This window comes from Lepidothrix coronata, unplaced genomic scaffold (genome assembly GCF_001604755.1).
Source record: "Lepidothrix coronata isolate B3197 unplaced genomic scaffold, Lepidothrix_coronata-1.0 Scaffold225, whole genome shotgun sequence".
Lineage (NCBI taxonomy): Eukaryota > Metazoa > Chordata > Aves > Passeriformes > Pipridae > Lepidothrix > Lepidothrix coronata.
The window spans coordinates 886,301-903,630 of NW_016690405.1; the positions used below are offsets into that span (position 1 = coordinate 886,301).

Consider the following 17,330-nt stretch of genomic DNA (forward strand, 5'->3'; position numbering starts at 1 on the left):
AACAAATGTTAAGACTGATGACCTGAATACTGACAACCTGCATTTGCAGACAGTGTCACTGAGTTGAGTAACAAAGGTGTCCAGACTGCAGACACAGCTTTGGTTAACCTACCAAAGTCATGACTTTAAAGCCTCAGAGAGAGGTAAAGTGTGTTTTATTTTTAAGAGGAGTTTGTGCTGTTACATAGCTATGACTAACCTACAAATGAATCATTGAGCTTACAATTAAGTATTAGATTGTTAGAAGAAGTCAGTTTCCAACTGTGTCTTCTGCCCAGAGCACACAGAAGAGCAGGAAAGTAATTTGACAATATTAAGAATGCTGCATTATTAGAGTAGAATATTCATTAGCTGTAAGTATTGGTTTTTCAAATGTACAAACTTTGAATACTACATTGAGTTGGAAACAGAGGAATTTACTGAGTAGCTATTAAAAGTAGACTTTTAATTCAAGAAAACCAATAAAAAGGTGTCCCTGCCCATGGCAGTGGGGTTGGAATTAGATGATCTTTAAGATCCCTTCTAACCCAAACCATTCTGTGACTCAAAGCAGAAATTCATTTTGTTCGTGGAAAAGTTCAGTGTAGGTGACAGCAATTCTCCTGCTGTTACCTGTAGTTTCTCTGCCTGCACTCTCTGCTGTTAAACCCACCTGGTTTGGAGCTCTCCGTAAGGAGAGGATACTCTAAAGCTCTGCTCAAGTAAAGGTATTGGATACCATTCAAGTCCTTTAAAGCTGTAAAAGAATTTTGGCAGGAATGCATCAGTGCATTTTAGGATGAACAATTGTATTCTATTTCCATTATCTCTTTTGGCTTGTCCTATTTCTGGTCCAAGATTATGGAACAAGTGAATCTGAAATATCTAGACTTTCTTATGGAGATTTGCTGTTCAAGCAGTTCCACAGACAGGACAGCTACAGCTTTATCTGAGTGTTGATTGTTTAATCATCACCTTACAGACCAACGTTTCTTGCTGCAACAGTTGTAACATAGGCTTTGCTTATGGAAAGAGGGGAAACTCCCAGCTTTCCTTCCACCAGAGCTTTTTTTGGTGTCCTATTAGTATTTTTTAATAGAGAATACTAAACTGAGTGTAGAATGAAGACATTTTAAAATGTCTGCCTTGTATAATATCTAAGGCACATCTCCCTGGAAAGTCAGTCTGGGGCTAAGCTGAGATAAAATAATGTTAGTAGAAGATGATTGTGGTCTTAAAAGAAAATAAAATATGTTGCAGAAACAAAAATCTAATTTTAAGGCACTCTGCACTCAAAAGAAAAAGATATAAAAAGGGTAAACTAGGGTTTATATGATGTCTCTGTGTATATATATATATAGCTATGTACATGTGTATATATTTATTGTTTGCAGATAATGTTTTTATTTTAAGGTGTCTTCTGTCTTGCTAGGAAATTGGGCACAGCAGTTCCTCAACTATAGCAGATACTCAATCATCTATACATGTACCCATATGATTATAGATAACTTCAATGTGTTATATTGGAAAAACATAAATAACATTAATGAGGTGTGGAACCTCTTGATATGACTTTTTTGTGGCACCCTTGTGAGTGGGTATTCATGCAGAGACTTGTCAGAAGATATCACAGAATCAGCAAGGTTTGTGTTACATTTCCTTATCTTAACAAATTCTTCTGGAATGATAGAAAAGACAGGCATGCTGCATAACGTGTTCACTGTATTTTATAGCAATTAGTCATGTCAAAGAAATTTACACAGTCAGGACACCAAAGCTTAACTCAAAACTTCAGAAATGGAAGTTGATGCTTTCTGCTGTGTAGGGAGTGTGGTTTCGTGTTTCTCTCTGCTGTTGTTCTCTCCTGACTCCTGGCTGTTTCTTGTTTTTCTGTATCTGTTTTCTGCTTACTTGTGTCTCTACTTTTTGTTCCCGTTTACATGTGCCTGTCCGCTTCCCTCCTCTGTTTCCTCTGTGTGGAGTCATGTCCTCCATCAGTTTGTGTTTGCTGGGGATCCTGAAAGGAGGTTTTGTTATCCCCTCACTCCACTTCTTTCTAATCTAGGGTTTTTCTTCTAGTTCAAGGTGGCCAAAGTGAGGCGAGGCTGGTAGTCATCAGGCCAGAGTGTTGCATGGGTGTTCACACCTCCCATTTTCTCTCCTATTTCAACTGGTCGTACTGGGTGCAGAAGATGTGAATACAATATGTGGGCAGTCTGTGCAATAGACTTTGTAGAGTTATCAGTTATATGGAATGTTGATAAACTTAGGCAGGTCACTTAACTTGAAACTAGTGCTAATTAGTCTCCTTTCATCTCTGCAGGAAAAGGAATGCTGCTTCTTTACAGGTGTAAATATGCTTTGTGTCATTTTCTCCATGCAGAAAAATGTAAATGGTGATGATGAGGTGTGTTACAAAAATCATCTGCATCCTGTAAAGCTCTTCCATATATGCAGTTTTCAATAAAATAGGGATCTTTGATTCAGTCAGTTCATTGAATATAGAATATTTTCAGGGTTTGTCATAGAAAAACTCATCAGAGGCTTAACAGAGAAATTGTACTAGTCTGTTTATTTAAAACTTGTTTACAGCACTGCTACAGTGAGCCATCACAAGTTCTGTGTGGGTAATCCAAATTACAATTTGGTTATTTCTTTTTTTTTTTTCTTTTTTTTATAGGTCTTCAGGCATTTTGAAACTTGTGGCTTTAGTGAATTCCTACTGATCTGAACTCCTGCAAAAGTACATACAGTGTTTTGTTTTGTAGAATTGTCTCATGGAAGGACTGATTGTGTTTTGGCCAATATAAATATATCTTGGGAACAAAGCCTGTTCCAAATGTACCTCAAGCAAATTCAGTGCATGGCAATGAATTTGTGATGCTGGAGCAGGAGCTAATGCTGACGATCACTTTTGTAGGAGCTATCAAACATATGTTAGGCTGGAACAGTAATAAATTCCTGTTGAGCTGGTCGAGATTCATACTGGTGACCTGCAGATAACTCTCCATCCATAGAAATACTTGGAGACATTTCTTCTTCAAGAAACGTTAATCTCATGCTTCTGAGAAGGAAGCTCTCTTTCTGGAACAAATTATGTATTAAGCAATAATCCAGTATTTTTGCAGTTGGTTTGCTCAGTTTCCCTCTAGTGTAAACCTCAGCTTCTAGTAGTTGTTAAACCTGGAAATATGAATAGCAGACTCTACTTTAAAATGAAGAAAAAGCTGAAGTTTATGATCGGTGGATTTGCAGTAGACTTTTTCCAATACTTTGTAGTGTGTACTCAGTTTCGTGTTTTCTTGTATCCTTTCTGGCTCATTTTGATTCCCAAAATAGGATGTAACTGCCAAAAAATTTTTGCATCATCATAAAACTGCTTTTAGCAGGGCCAATGCTGAAGTTGATGAATTAGGAAATCTGACAGTGCACTGTTCACTGCAGGATTTTTCCCAGCCACAGACAGTATTTCACAAACAGTCAAAAATCATAGATCATATGCCCTGGTAAGAAAGCCAGTTCATTGTCCTCATAGCTTTGGGCACTGTCATGATACTTGTGGTAACCTCAGGGTTACCTGTGAGCAGTACAAACTCATTTGTGTTTGCAGCTTTGGGTCCACCTGCTGTTCTGCAGAGCCCTTTTGGAAGCTGGTACTCGAGGCATAGTAGCATCATTCCTGAGCTATCCCACTGCCTGGAAAACTTACTCTTTTGTGACTTTGTTCTGTAGTAAGAGCCACTTCTCGTTGCTCATTGGAATGAGAGAATCATAAATTCCTAGAGAAGTATTTACTAGAATGTGATACAGCCTCGCAGAGACTTAGATGAAGCTGCTTGTCAGCTTTACTTTTAGTTTCATTCTGCTGTATACCTCTTGATTGTGGTTCACATCACCTTCCTACCACCCAGGGGCTTTATGAATCTTGTGATCATTTACACAAGACTGTTCATCAGCAGACAGCTTGCCAAACCATGAAGTTGTGGTTTTAGTGACGTAGCCAGTCATTCAGAGCAGTGCCAGCAGCATGCTGAGCTCAACTTGAAATATTGACTGCTTTTCTTTTGCTTTGTTGAACTTTATGTCTGTATGAACTGACAAAGTGTCTTTAAATTCTGTCGTTTCTTTCTTATCCTGTGAAGCAATACAGTCCCAAAGCTGTGGGATGGATCACCCTGTAAATAAAGAAAACTCCAGGAAATGGGCATTGTGATTTCTGAGGTGGGAGAGTTGTTCTTAGCTCTTTGTAATCCTAAAAATTATTTTAGTTTGACTGTTGCAGGGAAAAGTAATCCTTGTTTTTCTGTCATATATTTCATGTTTAAACAGAGTGAGTGTGTGACTGAAGATGATTGTGAGGAAAAATTGCTCTTGGCGCTGTTATAACACTCTTAGTTTCTTGTGTTTCTGAGATTTTAAGATCATCTAGCTAGCAAATCATTATAAAGGTGTCACGATACCATAAAAGCATTTGCTTGCCTTTGTTTGAGGAGCAATCTAAAGTTTTAGCTGGATTGATGTGAGTATTCTGACATTTGTGGGATGGGTTAATTGGTTTTGTTTAATGGTTAAATAAATGGAAACTTAGTGTACAAAATTGTTCTCTTCATTATTTCCAGTTTTGGAATTAATATGTTGTGATGCCTTTAAAGCAATTACAGCCAGTTTAATGTTCTACTGCAGGCAGGCCCCTTTGAATTTAAGGTAGCAGTGGTTCCAGAGGCTGCTCAAGGATTAGAGGTGGGATTACGTGATTGCATCTGCAGCCAGGTCATGTGCTGGGCATGTTTACAGGGTTATAATTGATGCCTATTAAATAGCAGGTATGTGTGGGATGAGATGTTAAAAAACATGTTTCTGTGTAGTTAATGATTTGTGCGAAGAAACTCAGTTCAAATCTTCATCTTCAAATGTCATGGTTTTATGCAAACTTTTTTACAAAATTGTTGCTATTTAAGAGCTTTTCTGCTATGTGTTTGCAGTCATTGTAGGAAGTACCACAATAATTACACACCTTAACCTCTACTTGAGTAGTGAAATACAGTAGTTCCACTACTGTATTTGGGATGTGATGATACAGTAATATAGACTTTGGCTGAAATCATATTTATTTGTTAAAACCACAATATTAGGTAAAAACCCAAAGATACTAATACTTAGACTAATGAAATGCTTTCTAAATATGCCAGCTGAGCTAATTACTCTATTGTCTTCTCATGTTACTATTGGCATGCAGTGAGTTGTATGGAGGGTTTGGAGGCATGTAGCCAATGCATCAGTGGAGATGTAGATGGTATAATCATATTGGTGACAAAGAGCTGCTGCCTGTAATCAGCTTGGTCTGTCATAGTTTTCAGAAAAAATTTTCATAGAGAGCAGTGTTGCCTGCATGATTGGCAAGTGACGTGGAGTTTGAAGTAAAATTTCAAATGGCCTTTTGCTGGTGGTACCTGCAGAGCTCAGCTGACAGAGCAGCTTTCTTGCAGTGCCACAACCTGGTCAGTGTCTGACTCGTGTTGACAGTGCTTGGCAAAATCCCATCGTGATTTAGTGCTGCTCATACCAGAACAGCTTCAGTTCTTGTGTTCTAAGTTTGCTTCAAGTGAAGGTGTCTTCTTTTTGTGGCTTTAACTGATGAGGTGGCTTTCCTGTGCTGAAAAGAGGGAGGTGGTGTTCTTGCTCCTGTATCTCTTTCCCCTTTTTACCCTTTCTTCACAGAATCATAGAATCATAAAATCAGCTGGGTTGGAAAGGACCTCTGAGATCATCAAGTCCAACCCTTGATCCAGCACTGCCTTGGTTACCAGACCATGGCACTAAGTGCCACATCCAGTCTCAGCTTAAAAATCTCCAGGATCAGAGAATTCCACCACTTCCCTGGGCAGCCCATTCCAATGCCTGATTACCCTCTCTGTAAAGAATTTCTTCCTAATGTCCAACCTAAACCTCCCCTGGCACAGCTTAAGACCATGCCCTCTTGTCTTACTGATAGCTGCCTGGGAGAAGAGACCAACCCCCACCTGGCTCCAACCTCCTCTCAGGTAGTTGTAGAGAGTGATGAGGTCTCCCCTGAGCCTCCTCTTCTCCAGGCTGAACAACCCCAGCTCCCTCAGCCTCTCCTCATAGGACTTGTGTTCAAGGCCCTTCACCAGCCTTGTCGCTCTTCTCTGGACCTTTCTTCTTCCTTTCTACAGCAGTGTGATGTTCAGTGGGTATGTGTTGTGCAGGGTAAGCTTACTAAGCTAGTAAAAAGTGTTGGGTTTTGTTTTTAAATTGTTCTAGCAAGTTAAATTAGTTTGGCTGAGTTGAGTGGGAAGAAAGATTCAGAAAGCTGCTTAGTTGTATATGAGTGGTAACTACTATTGATCTCACTGTTATTTCATGCTGCCTCTTATGCCATGACTCTGGGCATCCTTGGAGGACTGTAGCCCTGTGTCCAGATGGAAGTTTGTCTACATCTATTTTTCTACAGCTAAATTGACATCTACCCTAAAGCAGCCCTTTATTAAGGGATAATGTCATTCCAGAAATTACCAAAAATGTAATTTACTGAATGGTTTTCAATTTATATAAGTGTATATAATAGAATCGTAGAATATCCTGAGTTGACAGGGAGCCACGAGGATCCTCAAAGTCCAACTTGTGGCCCTGCACAGGACACCTCAAGAATCACACCATGTGCCTGAGAGCATTGTCCAAACGTTCTTGAACTCAAGTGGGTTTGGGGCCATGACCACTTCCCTGGGGAGCCTGTTCCAGTGCCCAACCACCTTTCTGGGTGAAGAACCTTTTCCTGATATCCAGCCTAAACCTCCCCTGACACAACACCAGACCGTTCCCTTGGGTTCTGTCACTGGTCACCACAGAGAATAGATCAGTGCCTGCCCCTCCTCTTCCCCTCATGAGGAAGTTGTAGCTGCAATGATTTCTCTCCTTAGTCTCCTCTTCTCCAGGCTGAACAAGCTAAGTGACCTCAACCACTCCCTGTATGGATTTTCCTCAAGGCCCTTCACCATCTTTGTTGCTCTTTTTTGGATGCTTTCTAATAACTTAATATCTTTCTTATATTGCAGTGCCCAAAACTGCCACAGTGTTCAAGGTGAGGCTGCCCCAGTGCAGAGCAGAGCGGGACAATCCCCTCTGTCAACCAACCGGAGACGCTTTGCCTGATGCTGCCAGGGCACAGTTGGCCCTCCTGACTGCCAGGGCACTGCTGACTCATATTCAACTTGCCATCGACCAGGACCCCCAGGTCCCTTTCTGCAGCACTGCTTTTCATCATCTCATTCCCCAGTCTGTCTGTACATCTGGGGTTGCTTCATCTCAGGTGCAGAATCCAGCACTGTCTCTGTTAAACTTCATGTGGGTGGTGATTGCCCAGCCCTCTGGGTCATCTTCCAGACTTGAGGGAACAGCATGAAGCTGTGTCAGGGGATGTTTAGGTTGGATATCAGGAAAATATTCTTCACCCAGAGGGTGGTTGGATGCTGGAACAGGCTCTTCAGGGAAGTGGTCACAGCCCCAAATCTGCCAGAGTTCAGGAAGCGTTTGGACAACACTCTCAGGCATATGGTGTGATTCCTGGGGTGTCCTGTGCAGGGCGAGGAGATGGACTTTGATCCTTGTGGGTCCTTTTGAACTCAGAATATTTATGATTCTCTAAAGTGATATTTTTTTTTTGTTGCTGTGTTTTGTCTTGTTGTGTTTTATCTCTTAACACTTCACTGCCTGATTGTTGTTATAAAACTCTTAACAATCAACTTTAAATTGATGAGGCCTGAGAAACTATCTTCAGGTAACCTGTTTTCTGGAAATTCACTCAGGAATTATTGTAGTTGCTCCATACATTGTAATTGCATAAGTGCATATCAGTACACAATTTATAAATTTTCAGATAGTGTAAATTGATCTAATTTAGTTTTCAATTGAATTTAATTCCTGATGATTTCTATATCTTCATTTGAGGTGATTTAACGCTTCAAAAATGTCAGTAGTGAAATAAATTTCCTTCAGTACATATCTGGACACATCTGTGGGGTGTAGCAAGACTACAGTAATTCTACTTTTTTTTTATTTTTTCAGTCTTTCAGAGAAGTGGCATCGGTTGATAGACGGAATTGTTAGTTGTTTTCTTAACTTGGAAGGTACACAAATGGCTTAAGGAAAGAAGATTAAATTTAAAGATAGTGTTTTCCTGTACATCTAATTTGGGCATGTAAAAGGTGTGAAAAACTGATTGTTATACTTGTTTAGGACTTGAATCATGGTTTGCATAATCCACAAGATTCATTAGTGGCTCTTGAGTTCGTCTGTGTGTGTTAACACAGCAGGACCAGTTCTGTGACAAAGTGCTTTGGTTTTGCCTTTAGAATTGCCATGTCTGTGGCAGTGTTAATTTATTCCATCCTCATGAAATACTTTCCATTTGGAGTTTGGGCACCTTCAGCTCATTTCTGAAAATTACACATCTTGCTTTCATTGTGACTTTGGGTTGGTTTTTGATGCATTGAACTTTCAGTAATTATAAGGCTGGTAATATAATGCACCTCAGTGTGTCCCTTAGCCTGTGGATGCTGTGGAAGAAAGTCTTTGAAGGATTGCTTTCTTAGTCTGTTGTGGCTCAGCAGGAGTTCTTGTCCAAGCATCTTAGCTGTGTGGCCTGTGCTGTAAGCTCTTGGCTCTGAATAACTTGCTTCTCCGCCTGCCGCGTGCTGTGGAGCAACATGGGAAGTGGGTATTGTATTCCAGCCAGTTTGTGCCTGCTTAGAGTGGAAAATGTGCAGTTGTAGGCAGGTCAAGCAGAATTTGCAGTACAAAATGCTGGACAATACACAGGACAAAAGGCTGGGCTGCTAGATAATGACAGTAGTGAATTTTGTGGTATTGACTGGGAAAAAAACCTGACAAATTTCCACAGTAGTTCAGCCTTGTAATCCAAGCAGTTCTGAATGATTGTGTATTTGTTCATGCTTCTCAGCAGTTGTTTTGAGTTTCTTTTCAAGGCTCTATGTGTAATTGTAAAGGCTGGAAGCTTCAACTCTTCAGAATGAAAATGGAAATTTGTTGTGCATTGCATTGGGAAGTCTGATAAAATTCGTAGTTCGCCAGTAACTGCCAATTATTTTGTATTATGCCTCTGCTCACCACACATATTCAGGAAGTGTTGGAAAACATTAAAAAAATTTAACTTTATTTTAAAACCATTGTAGAAAAACATCGCACATATTGACAATGGATCTCCAGTCTGCTCACCCATGTTATGTTTGAATTTTTATTTGAAGAGAGAAGTGATGCAAAAGCTCTTGCTCATGCAAATGAAATTCTTAAAATTATTATCTTCTGTTTCAGATACTGTCATTTGTTATTCTAAAGGAGTTTTAACTGCAATTCATTCTGGTAGGGTACCCCTCCACTACTACATTTCAGCCTCTTCCTCCTGGGAAAAGGAGAGTGGTCTAGAACCACACAGACCTTGCTTGCTGTCGGGTTTTCTTTGAGTATTGTGCTGATGGTCTGCCTTTCAGATTATGATGTTTGTTTGTCACTTACAAAAAAAATAAGTTTTATAAAAAATCCCTACTGTGAGTGTAGATAGGAATTTTCAGCTGGCTCTTGTAGTCAGTGGAAGCTCATTTCCTTTTAAAATGAAAGGAGTCTGCAGCATTACTGCAGTGGACAAAAATGCATTGTGATTATCCAATATAAGTTTATTGCAGTATTTCTTAAGTCACAGCAAGATAATTCACATATCTCACTGTTCTTTAAACTTGTCTCATTTTATCTTGAAAAGGTTTGTGATGTGACAGGTGTAATATTGGATGCTGGAATATGAGGTAGGACAGGGAGGAACCCTGAGCACATGTGGTGTTTAATGAATGCTGGTGGCAGCTGAGAGTTGTCCACATACAAAACACCCAGATGGTGGATGGGAGTGGACTTCTGCTGTTCTTACCTCTAAAAGCTTTTACTAAAGTCAATTTGTTTTGGTTTTTTTACACTAAACCTGACATTTTACTTTTCTTTGAAGAACTGTGTTCTCTTTTCTTGCCTCTGAAAACTAAGAGATTTTCAAAGGAAAGACATGGGAAGCTGTTGGAATCTATTAGTGCACAGAGATGTACATGATTGCTAATCTTTTGTGCTGCTCTGGACTGCTGCTGGAAGTTGAGCTCAGGTGGAAAGCTGATTGGAATACCTGTGTTGTGTGCCACCACAGTTGCACTGAGGTTGAGATAAGCATGATTTAAGCTTGGGATTTTGGGTAGCTAATATATTACTTGAACACCGACTCTGCTGGTATCTGACTCTCATTTCCTTTTTGAACACAGCACTGCATTCTTGCAGTTAAGAATTCAGCTGAGCAGTATTGTTGGAAAGGCTTTTGAAGCTTAGCAATGATGGATGTGTTAGAAGGGCTGTGTCATACACCACCTTCATGCAAAGTTTTTGTGAATCTTTGCTTAGATTTCAGCTGCCTTGATTACTGCTGTGATCATGAGCCACAAGCGAGAAAAGCATTTGTTGACTCAGACTGTATTTGCCTTCTAGTAGTCTGTGGGTATTGAAATTCAGATAGAATCTTTTTGATGTTGAATGCAAGAATCCTGAAATGGAAAGAGGGTTATTTTTGTCACTAATCACAGTAGTACGACTTTAACAGGTGCTTTACAAAAATATTAAATAGATTCTCACCATAATCTTAACAAGAACTCTTTAAATTCTGTTTAATTCTTGTTATGTTTCACAAAATTTGCTTCTGACCTCTTGGATTTCTAGTGATGTAAAGACAAAAGAGTTTAAGCCCTATTAGTAGAGGAGTATTTTGGATAATTGTGCTACTTAGTTTTCCAACCTGTTATTTCTAACATGTTGTAAATAACAGACATCTGTGCTTTGTGATAACTTCAGACTTTCCTGCAAACTGTTCAGGGTATCACTGGGAGTAAATATGTAACAGTTCCATTTTATGTGGGTCAAATTAATTAAAGTTATGTGTATGTGGTGCGACAATGAGACTGAGTAAAGACCTGAAGTAGCACATTCCAGTGAAATGTCATATAGGACCTACCTGTGGAACAATGAGTGTTTTAATTTAAAACTGTGAGACGTGATTATTCCTACTCCTGTGTTTAACCTGTTGTCTCTCTTGATAGCTACATCTAAAAATCGAATACAGTAGTTTTTCTACACGTGCAGTTTGGGAAGGAGGAAAAGTTATGATGGCTTAAAAGATAATTGTTTTGTTTCTTACAGAAAATGCCAGAAGCCTCAGAAGACCATAATCACTGGAAAGCCTGTTGACTTCCATTCTTTGGTAATCTGGAACATCATCCATCTGGCATGGCGCAGGGCAGTCAACAACTTGACGTGCAGGTACTCCATGACCTCCGGCAGCGTTTCCCTGAGATACCCGAAGGGGTGGTATCTCAGTGCATGCTTCAGGTACGGTACAGTCTGGGTATTGTGTTTTAGTATGAAAACCCTTTTCAGTAGTGTACGTGGAGCACAGATTTCCATTCCCCTGGTTTTATTTTAAAAGATTGGAAGATTTCACTAATTGCATTTCTGTCCTGTGTTTTAGGGATAAAACTTTTTGTCATTCTTCATTTAGGCTTGTGATTTATTTTTTTTTTTCCACTGACAGTTTTTCCTTGTCTGTGCAACTTGCGACTGTTATGCATATGGGGAATAAGGGAAGTGGTTAATGGGATATTTATTGATGATGGCTACATAAATAACATAGTGAAGAAGATTTTAGCAAACAGTGACTCTTCTTGGAAGATGAGGAGCTGGCCTTAGCTAGGAATCTTAAGATTTTTCATCTTCGTGTCATCTTTCTGCCATGGCTCTCCAAAGGTTTAGTTTTACTTCTCTGTTTCCAAGTCAGGTGGTGATGGTTCTTCTCCCCCCTCCTCCTCTCCCCACCTTTTCCTTTCCATTTTGTCCTTCCATTCTTCATCTAAAATCACATATAAATCATTTTACAAAGTAGTGGTCATCTGGGAATACCTTCAGTTAATGGGAAGATTCAGGAATGGAACAGAAACATAAAAAATCTGGTTTGGCCTTGTTGTGGCCATGGCTAACATAACAAAACTGTATTTGTATCCTCTCTGTCCCTGGCAGATGAGTAGGCTTGCTTAGAACAGTGGCTGTAATTTTTGCCTTATGTGTCTTCTAAACCATACAAATACAAATTAATTGCTTTCACACAAATGTAAAGCAGGGGAAGCCCAGTAATTTAAAGCTTTGTTTGTCCCGACAGTCATTTCTTCTGCACTGTTAAGTACATGATCCTTTTGATGAACTGTGTTTGTCATAGTCCTCTTTAAACAATAAAATTAAAGAACCCCTAATGCTGCAGAAGCATATGGTGTTCTGTAATCTGTAATAGGGCATTCTGGGTAGCTGGTTAACATTACATGGCAAATAGTTGTTATTTTTTAAAGTGTAGATTTTGTTTCCAAACCCACTTTTTATTTAAAGATTCACGAGCTGGTTTTCATTAACTTTTTGCAATAAATACTCTAGATTTAAATTAGGTTGAGTTTTAGACCTGTCAAAAATTGAAGGTCCTTTGAAACGACAAATATATTCCATACCCTGATCAAATCAGGTTAGGGCCTGTCCTGTCTACATTCTTTCTACCTGCACCCTGACCAAGTGACCTAAGGAAGCTGAGGACTCTGTTTATGAAGTTCTGTTTAGATGGCAAGTGGCTGATGGTTAACTTTGAGGTTGCTGTCTTAGCACTGTGGTGCTGATTGTTATTACAGGATCTGGTGCCCACATATTCTGATCTTAAATTTTTGGTGATATATCTGGATATTCCCACTGACCATTGGGATCTAGAAGGAGAGCTTAACGTGAAGGGAAGTAGTCAGAGAGAAGTATCCATAAAGTGAGAGCCATTCATATTTAAGTGCTGGACTCTTCTGTCTTCTGTTATCTTCAGTAGTAAGTCTTCATACGACAAAGTGCTGAATTATGTGTATTCATCTGTTAGTGAAATCATGAAATTTTTGGGAAAGTTATCTTCATTCTAGTATTAAGACTAATTAGCTATTGGTCCCTCAGAAAAGAAATGTAACATGACTTCAGCTGATAGGCTGTTGAAAATTGTATTGCAAGGCTATATGTGTATTATTATGTATAAAACTTTATATAGGGATAGTGTTTAAAATAGAAGTGAAACCATTATTAATGTATATCCCTTAGAATGGTAATTTTAGCACACCGAGGAAGGTGGGGGTGTATGTGTCTATAAATATGTACACACTTGTTCTGGAAGAAGGTGCTCTGTCACAGAAGATACCAATCTTGGAGTATATGTAACAAAGGTTGGGTGCTGAGGGTCAGATTGAGTTGAATTTAAAGTGAAATTTGTTTTCTTTAACTACTATTTAAATTAAAATCTGAACCACGGCTGATACAGGCTGTTATATGAGAAAGTGGAGAGAAAAAAAATCCACCATCTGGAATGCCTTCTAGTGATTTTATTCCTTTGGAAAAGCCATCATTTGTGTTGCTCTTCTAATAAGACGAGGTTAAGTTAAAATGAGGGGAGAGGGCAAGAAGGGAAAGGGAATTCCCCGTTAGATTTCTCATTTGATTCATAATTCATTGTCTGTATAGTTTCAACTGCTAGCACTGCAGAACAAATCAAACATTTATGGGGTTATTTGGTTTCCTCACTGATGTGTGAATAAACCTTTTTTAGCCTTAAGCTTGAAATTCTTAAAGGTGGTTGAAATTTTGTTAGAATTGTAAGGTGCTTTATGGAATTGGCAGTACTTCTTCAAGCAGTACTGACTTGGACTGCTTTTTTAAGTCATTAAATACTGTTCTATCATTAAAAGCTGGCCTAAAATGTTGGGCTTTTAAAATTTCAGGTAAAGAGAAATATTCAAGTAGCAAAAGAAAAATGAAAACCATAACCACTTGGGTAAACATTAAAATGTCGTCTACGTTTTTGTTTTGCTTTTCCAGAGTTTCCAATTTTGATCTAGTTTAATTTGATTTGTGTTGTTACTAGAAGTAGCTAATTGTACCGACTTGGTCCTTGAAGAACATGTGAAGAATTCTAACCATTGTTTTCCCCAAAACTGGACTTGATTTTTTTTTCTAATATGTCATAGTCTAGCTCGTGTTACCAGAGCATTTTTCCAGATGCAACGCGAGCTATGTACGACTTGCATACCGTGACTTAGCAGGTACTACCTTTATTTCAAAATTCCTATGTATGAAATGTTCTCCCTAGTTGTGTTCAAGCTGGGGCTTGGTTGTGGCATCAGCTGAAGGCTTGTTGAACACTGAGCAGTGGCTCTTCCTTGTGCTATGTGACAGTAATAGGTGTCTCTTCTTACTCCTAGAACAACAACAACCTCGATGCCTGTTGTCGAGCCCTTGCACAGGAGAGCAACAAATACCTGTACATGGAGTACCACAGCCCTGATGACACCAGAATGAACAGAAATAGCCTTTTGCACATTAATCTGGGTATTCATCCTCATACCAGCTATCACGCGGGGGATGGAGCTCAACTTAATGGTGGTCGTACACTGGTACACAGCTCAAGCGATGGACACATTGACCCTCAGCGCACAGCAGGTAAACAGCTCATCTGCTTAGTTCAAGAACCACATTCTGCTCCCGCTGTTGTGGCAGCTTCTCCTAGTTACAATCCATTTTTCATGAATGACCAGAATAGAAATGCAGCTACTCCTCCTCCACAGCCACCTCCACAGCCATCTTCCATACAACCAGGAATGAACACGTCTGCTATGCAAGGCCCTCCTCCCACGTATATGCACATACCTCGGTACAGTACAAATCCCATTACTGTTACAGTATCACAAAACCTCCCCTCTGGACAGAGCGTACCCAGAGCTCTACAAATTCTTCCACAGATTCCAAGCAATCTTTATGGGACTCCTGGCTCTATTTATATAAGACAAACATCTCAAAGTTCTTCAGGACGACAGACTCCTCAGAATACACAGTGGCATTCATCGCCACAGGGCCCAGTTCCACATTATACTCCCCGTCCTCTACCTGTATATCCACATCAACAGAACTACCAACCTTCTCAGTATTCTCCGAAACAGCCCCAGATCCCTCAGTCGGCTTTTCGATCGCCACCGGCATCCCAGTGTCCCTCTCCCTTTGGCTCTCCTCAGCACCAAGTTCAGCCTCCTCAGCTGAGTCATCAGAGTTCACATGTTTTCATGCCTCCTAGCCCCTCAACTGTCCCACCCCATCCATATCAGCAAGCATCCCAGACTTTTCAGAAACAAGGCAGTCACTCTGTGTCGTACCTTCCTCCTTTTGCTGGACCTAGTTTATCCAAAGGTTCCATGAATAAAATAGAAATTACAGTTGAGCCACCGCAAAGACCTGGGACTGCAATGAACAGAAGCCCTTCACCAATAAGTAATCAACCATCTCAACGAAACCAGCACCCACTGTATGCACCCACTACTCCTCCTTCAAGCTCTCCGTCAAGAGGTATGTCGGGGCAACCCAAACCTCCATTTAGTGTTAATCCAGTATATATTACCTACACTCAACCAACTGGACCTGCAGGTGCCCCAACACAGTCTCCTCGGGTAATGGTATCTCAGCCAAACCCAACCATTTTTAAAATCACAGTAGGTCGAGCACCGACTGAGAATCTTTTAAATTTAGTGGACCAAGAAGAGCGTTCTGCAGCACCAGAACCTATTCAGCCTATTTCTGTAATCCCAGGATCTGGAGGAGAAAAAGGAAGCCATAAATATCAGAGAAGTTCTAGTTCTGGATCGGATGACTATGCTTACACTCAAGGTAAATGTTTAACCCTGCGAATTGTGGTGTTGTAAAATGCATTTTCAGCTTGATTTTACTACTTACAAAGTGAGAATTTTGGAACCTGTACAGAGAAAAGTAGAAATTGCACCAAAAATCATGGAATGAGTTTATTCTGATTTTTTTTAAAAATTGCTAAGTTTCAGTCTAATGCATAAAGAATTTCTGAGGGTCTTAAAGTTGCTATGCTTTTGGTGTTAGAGGACTTCCTTAAAACAAAACACTGCAGTTAAAAGTAAGTGGTGTCTTCATACACTGTGTGTCTGGTTTGTAAATTCTGCATTGAAGAATTGTCATAAATTTCCATGTGCATTTTTAAAATTTTTTGTATTTGTTCCTTATTCAAATGTGTTATAAGACCTGAAGCACTGGCGTTTAAATCCAGTTTATTTGATGTAGATTGAAGAATATTAAGTGCAAGAGGCGGGAGGTAGGATTGCAGCTAAAAAAACCTTGTCAATACCAATAATAATTTAATTTTGAAAGGTTTGAAAATAATTATTTTGAAGAACTTAATCCAAAGTTTGCTTCTCCCACTTAGAGTTTTCAAAGAGGAGGAAGAGATTGGCAGACAAATTTTAAGATGTGTGTTCTGCTGTGTAGGGGTAGAACATAATTTTGATGCTGTACATAAATGAAGAATTCAGTAAATCAGTAAAGAAAAAAAAGGTGAAATTTAACTGAAATTTTAGCTGAAAACTACTTCTCTTGGAGTCATCTGCTGTGTAGATTTGAAAAATTTTAAACTGAGCAAATTAATCAGTCTGCAAGTCATTTGGGATAATGACAGAATGACAACCAGCAACAATTATTTTCCAAATTTGTGTTTTGAAAAGAGAGTTTATTCCTCTGTTGTTTCTTCTATCCATTTTTAACTTTAGAGAGCTGAAATAGTGCTGGTTTGTACCTGGTAGATCCAATTAGAAATTCTTTAGACCCAGGTCTTCAGTAAGAAAGATTGCCAGTAGATCTGTAACCAGACACATTTGGTAATGTTCCTATTACAGCTTCAGTGAACATTGTCATTTATGTAAGAAAGCTACAAGTAGCTTCACATAGCTTTGAAAAACATGTTCTGAAATGTAAAAATCAGGTTTTACCTTTGTGCCTTTGACTAGTTTTTTGTATTTGAAAAACAAACTAAATAGAACTAGTTAGTATATGCTTTTTGGGGCATTTGCATTTGTGGCAATACCTACCAGAGCCTTCGGTATTGCTGCACTGTGAACTCTTGACAGAAATAAATTGTAGAAGAATAAACATTATATTCTTTACTGCAACAAAAGGAATCCTAAGGAAGAGTATATTTAACAGCTTAATACGTAGAACAAGTTTGTATAATTTTCTCTTTCATGCGAATCATTGTGAAAAGCGTTACCAAAAATTCCTTCTGCTCTCTGTACTTGTGCTGTTTCTCTGTAGTATGAGTCATGTTTGAGTTGTACTTTGAGAGTATAATGTGAAGCTGTGAAATGTAGTCATACCATGTTAAGTTGGAGCAATCA

The 17,330-nt window shown here is 39.3% G+C and overlaps 1 protein-coding gene across 9 annotated transcripts in view; it reads left to right on the forward strand.

Moving 5' to 3' along the window:
- The window catches only part of TAB3 (TGF-beta activated kinase 1/MAP3K7 binding protein 3), a 43,576-nt gene that overhangs the window by 13,845 nt on the left and 12,401 nt on the right, over positions 1-17,330 (forward strand). For 5 of the 9 annotated variants that reach the window (XR_001877845.1, XR_001877846.1, XR_001877847.1 and 2 more), the window contains exons 2-3: positions 11,233-11,421; positions 14,352-15,804. Coding sequence is in view for 5 of the 9 variants with exons in the window: in XM_017833927.1 (XP_017689416.1) it covers positions 11,320-11,421; positions 14,352-15,804 (1,555 nt within the window). In the remaining 4 variants the exon portion in view is untranslated. Of the gene's footprint in view, positions 1-11,232; positions 11,422-12,755; positions 12,937-14,117; positions 14,193-14,351; positions 15,805-17,330 lie in introns of those variants that run through there. The other 4 variants (XM_017833930.1, XM_017833928.1, XM_017833929.1 and 1 more) reach the window with 4 other exon arrangements.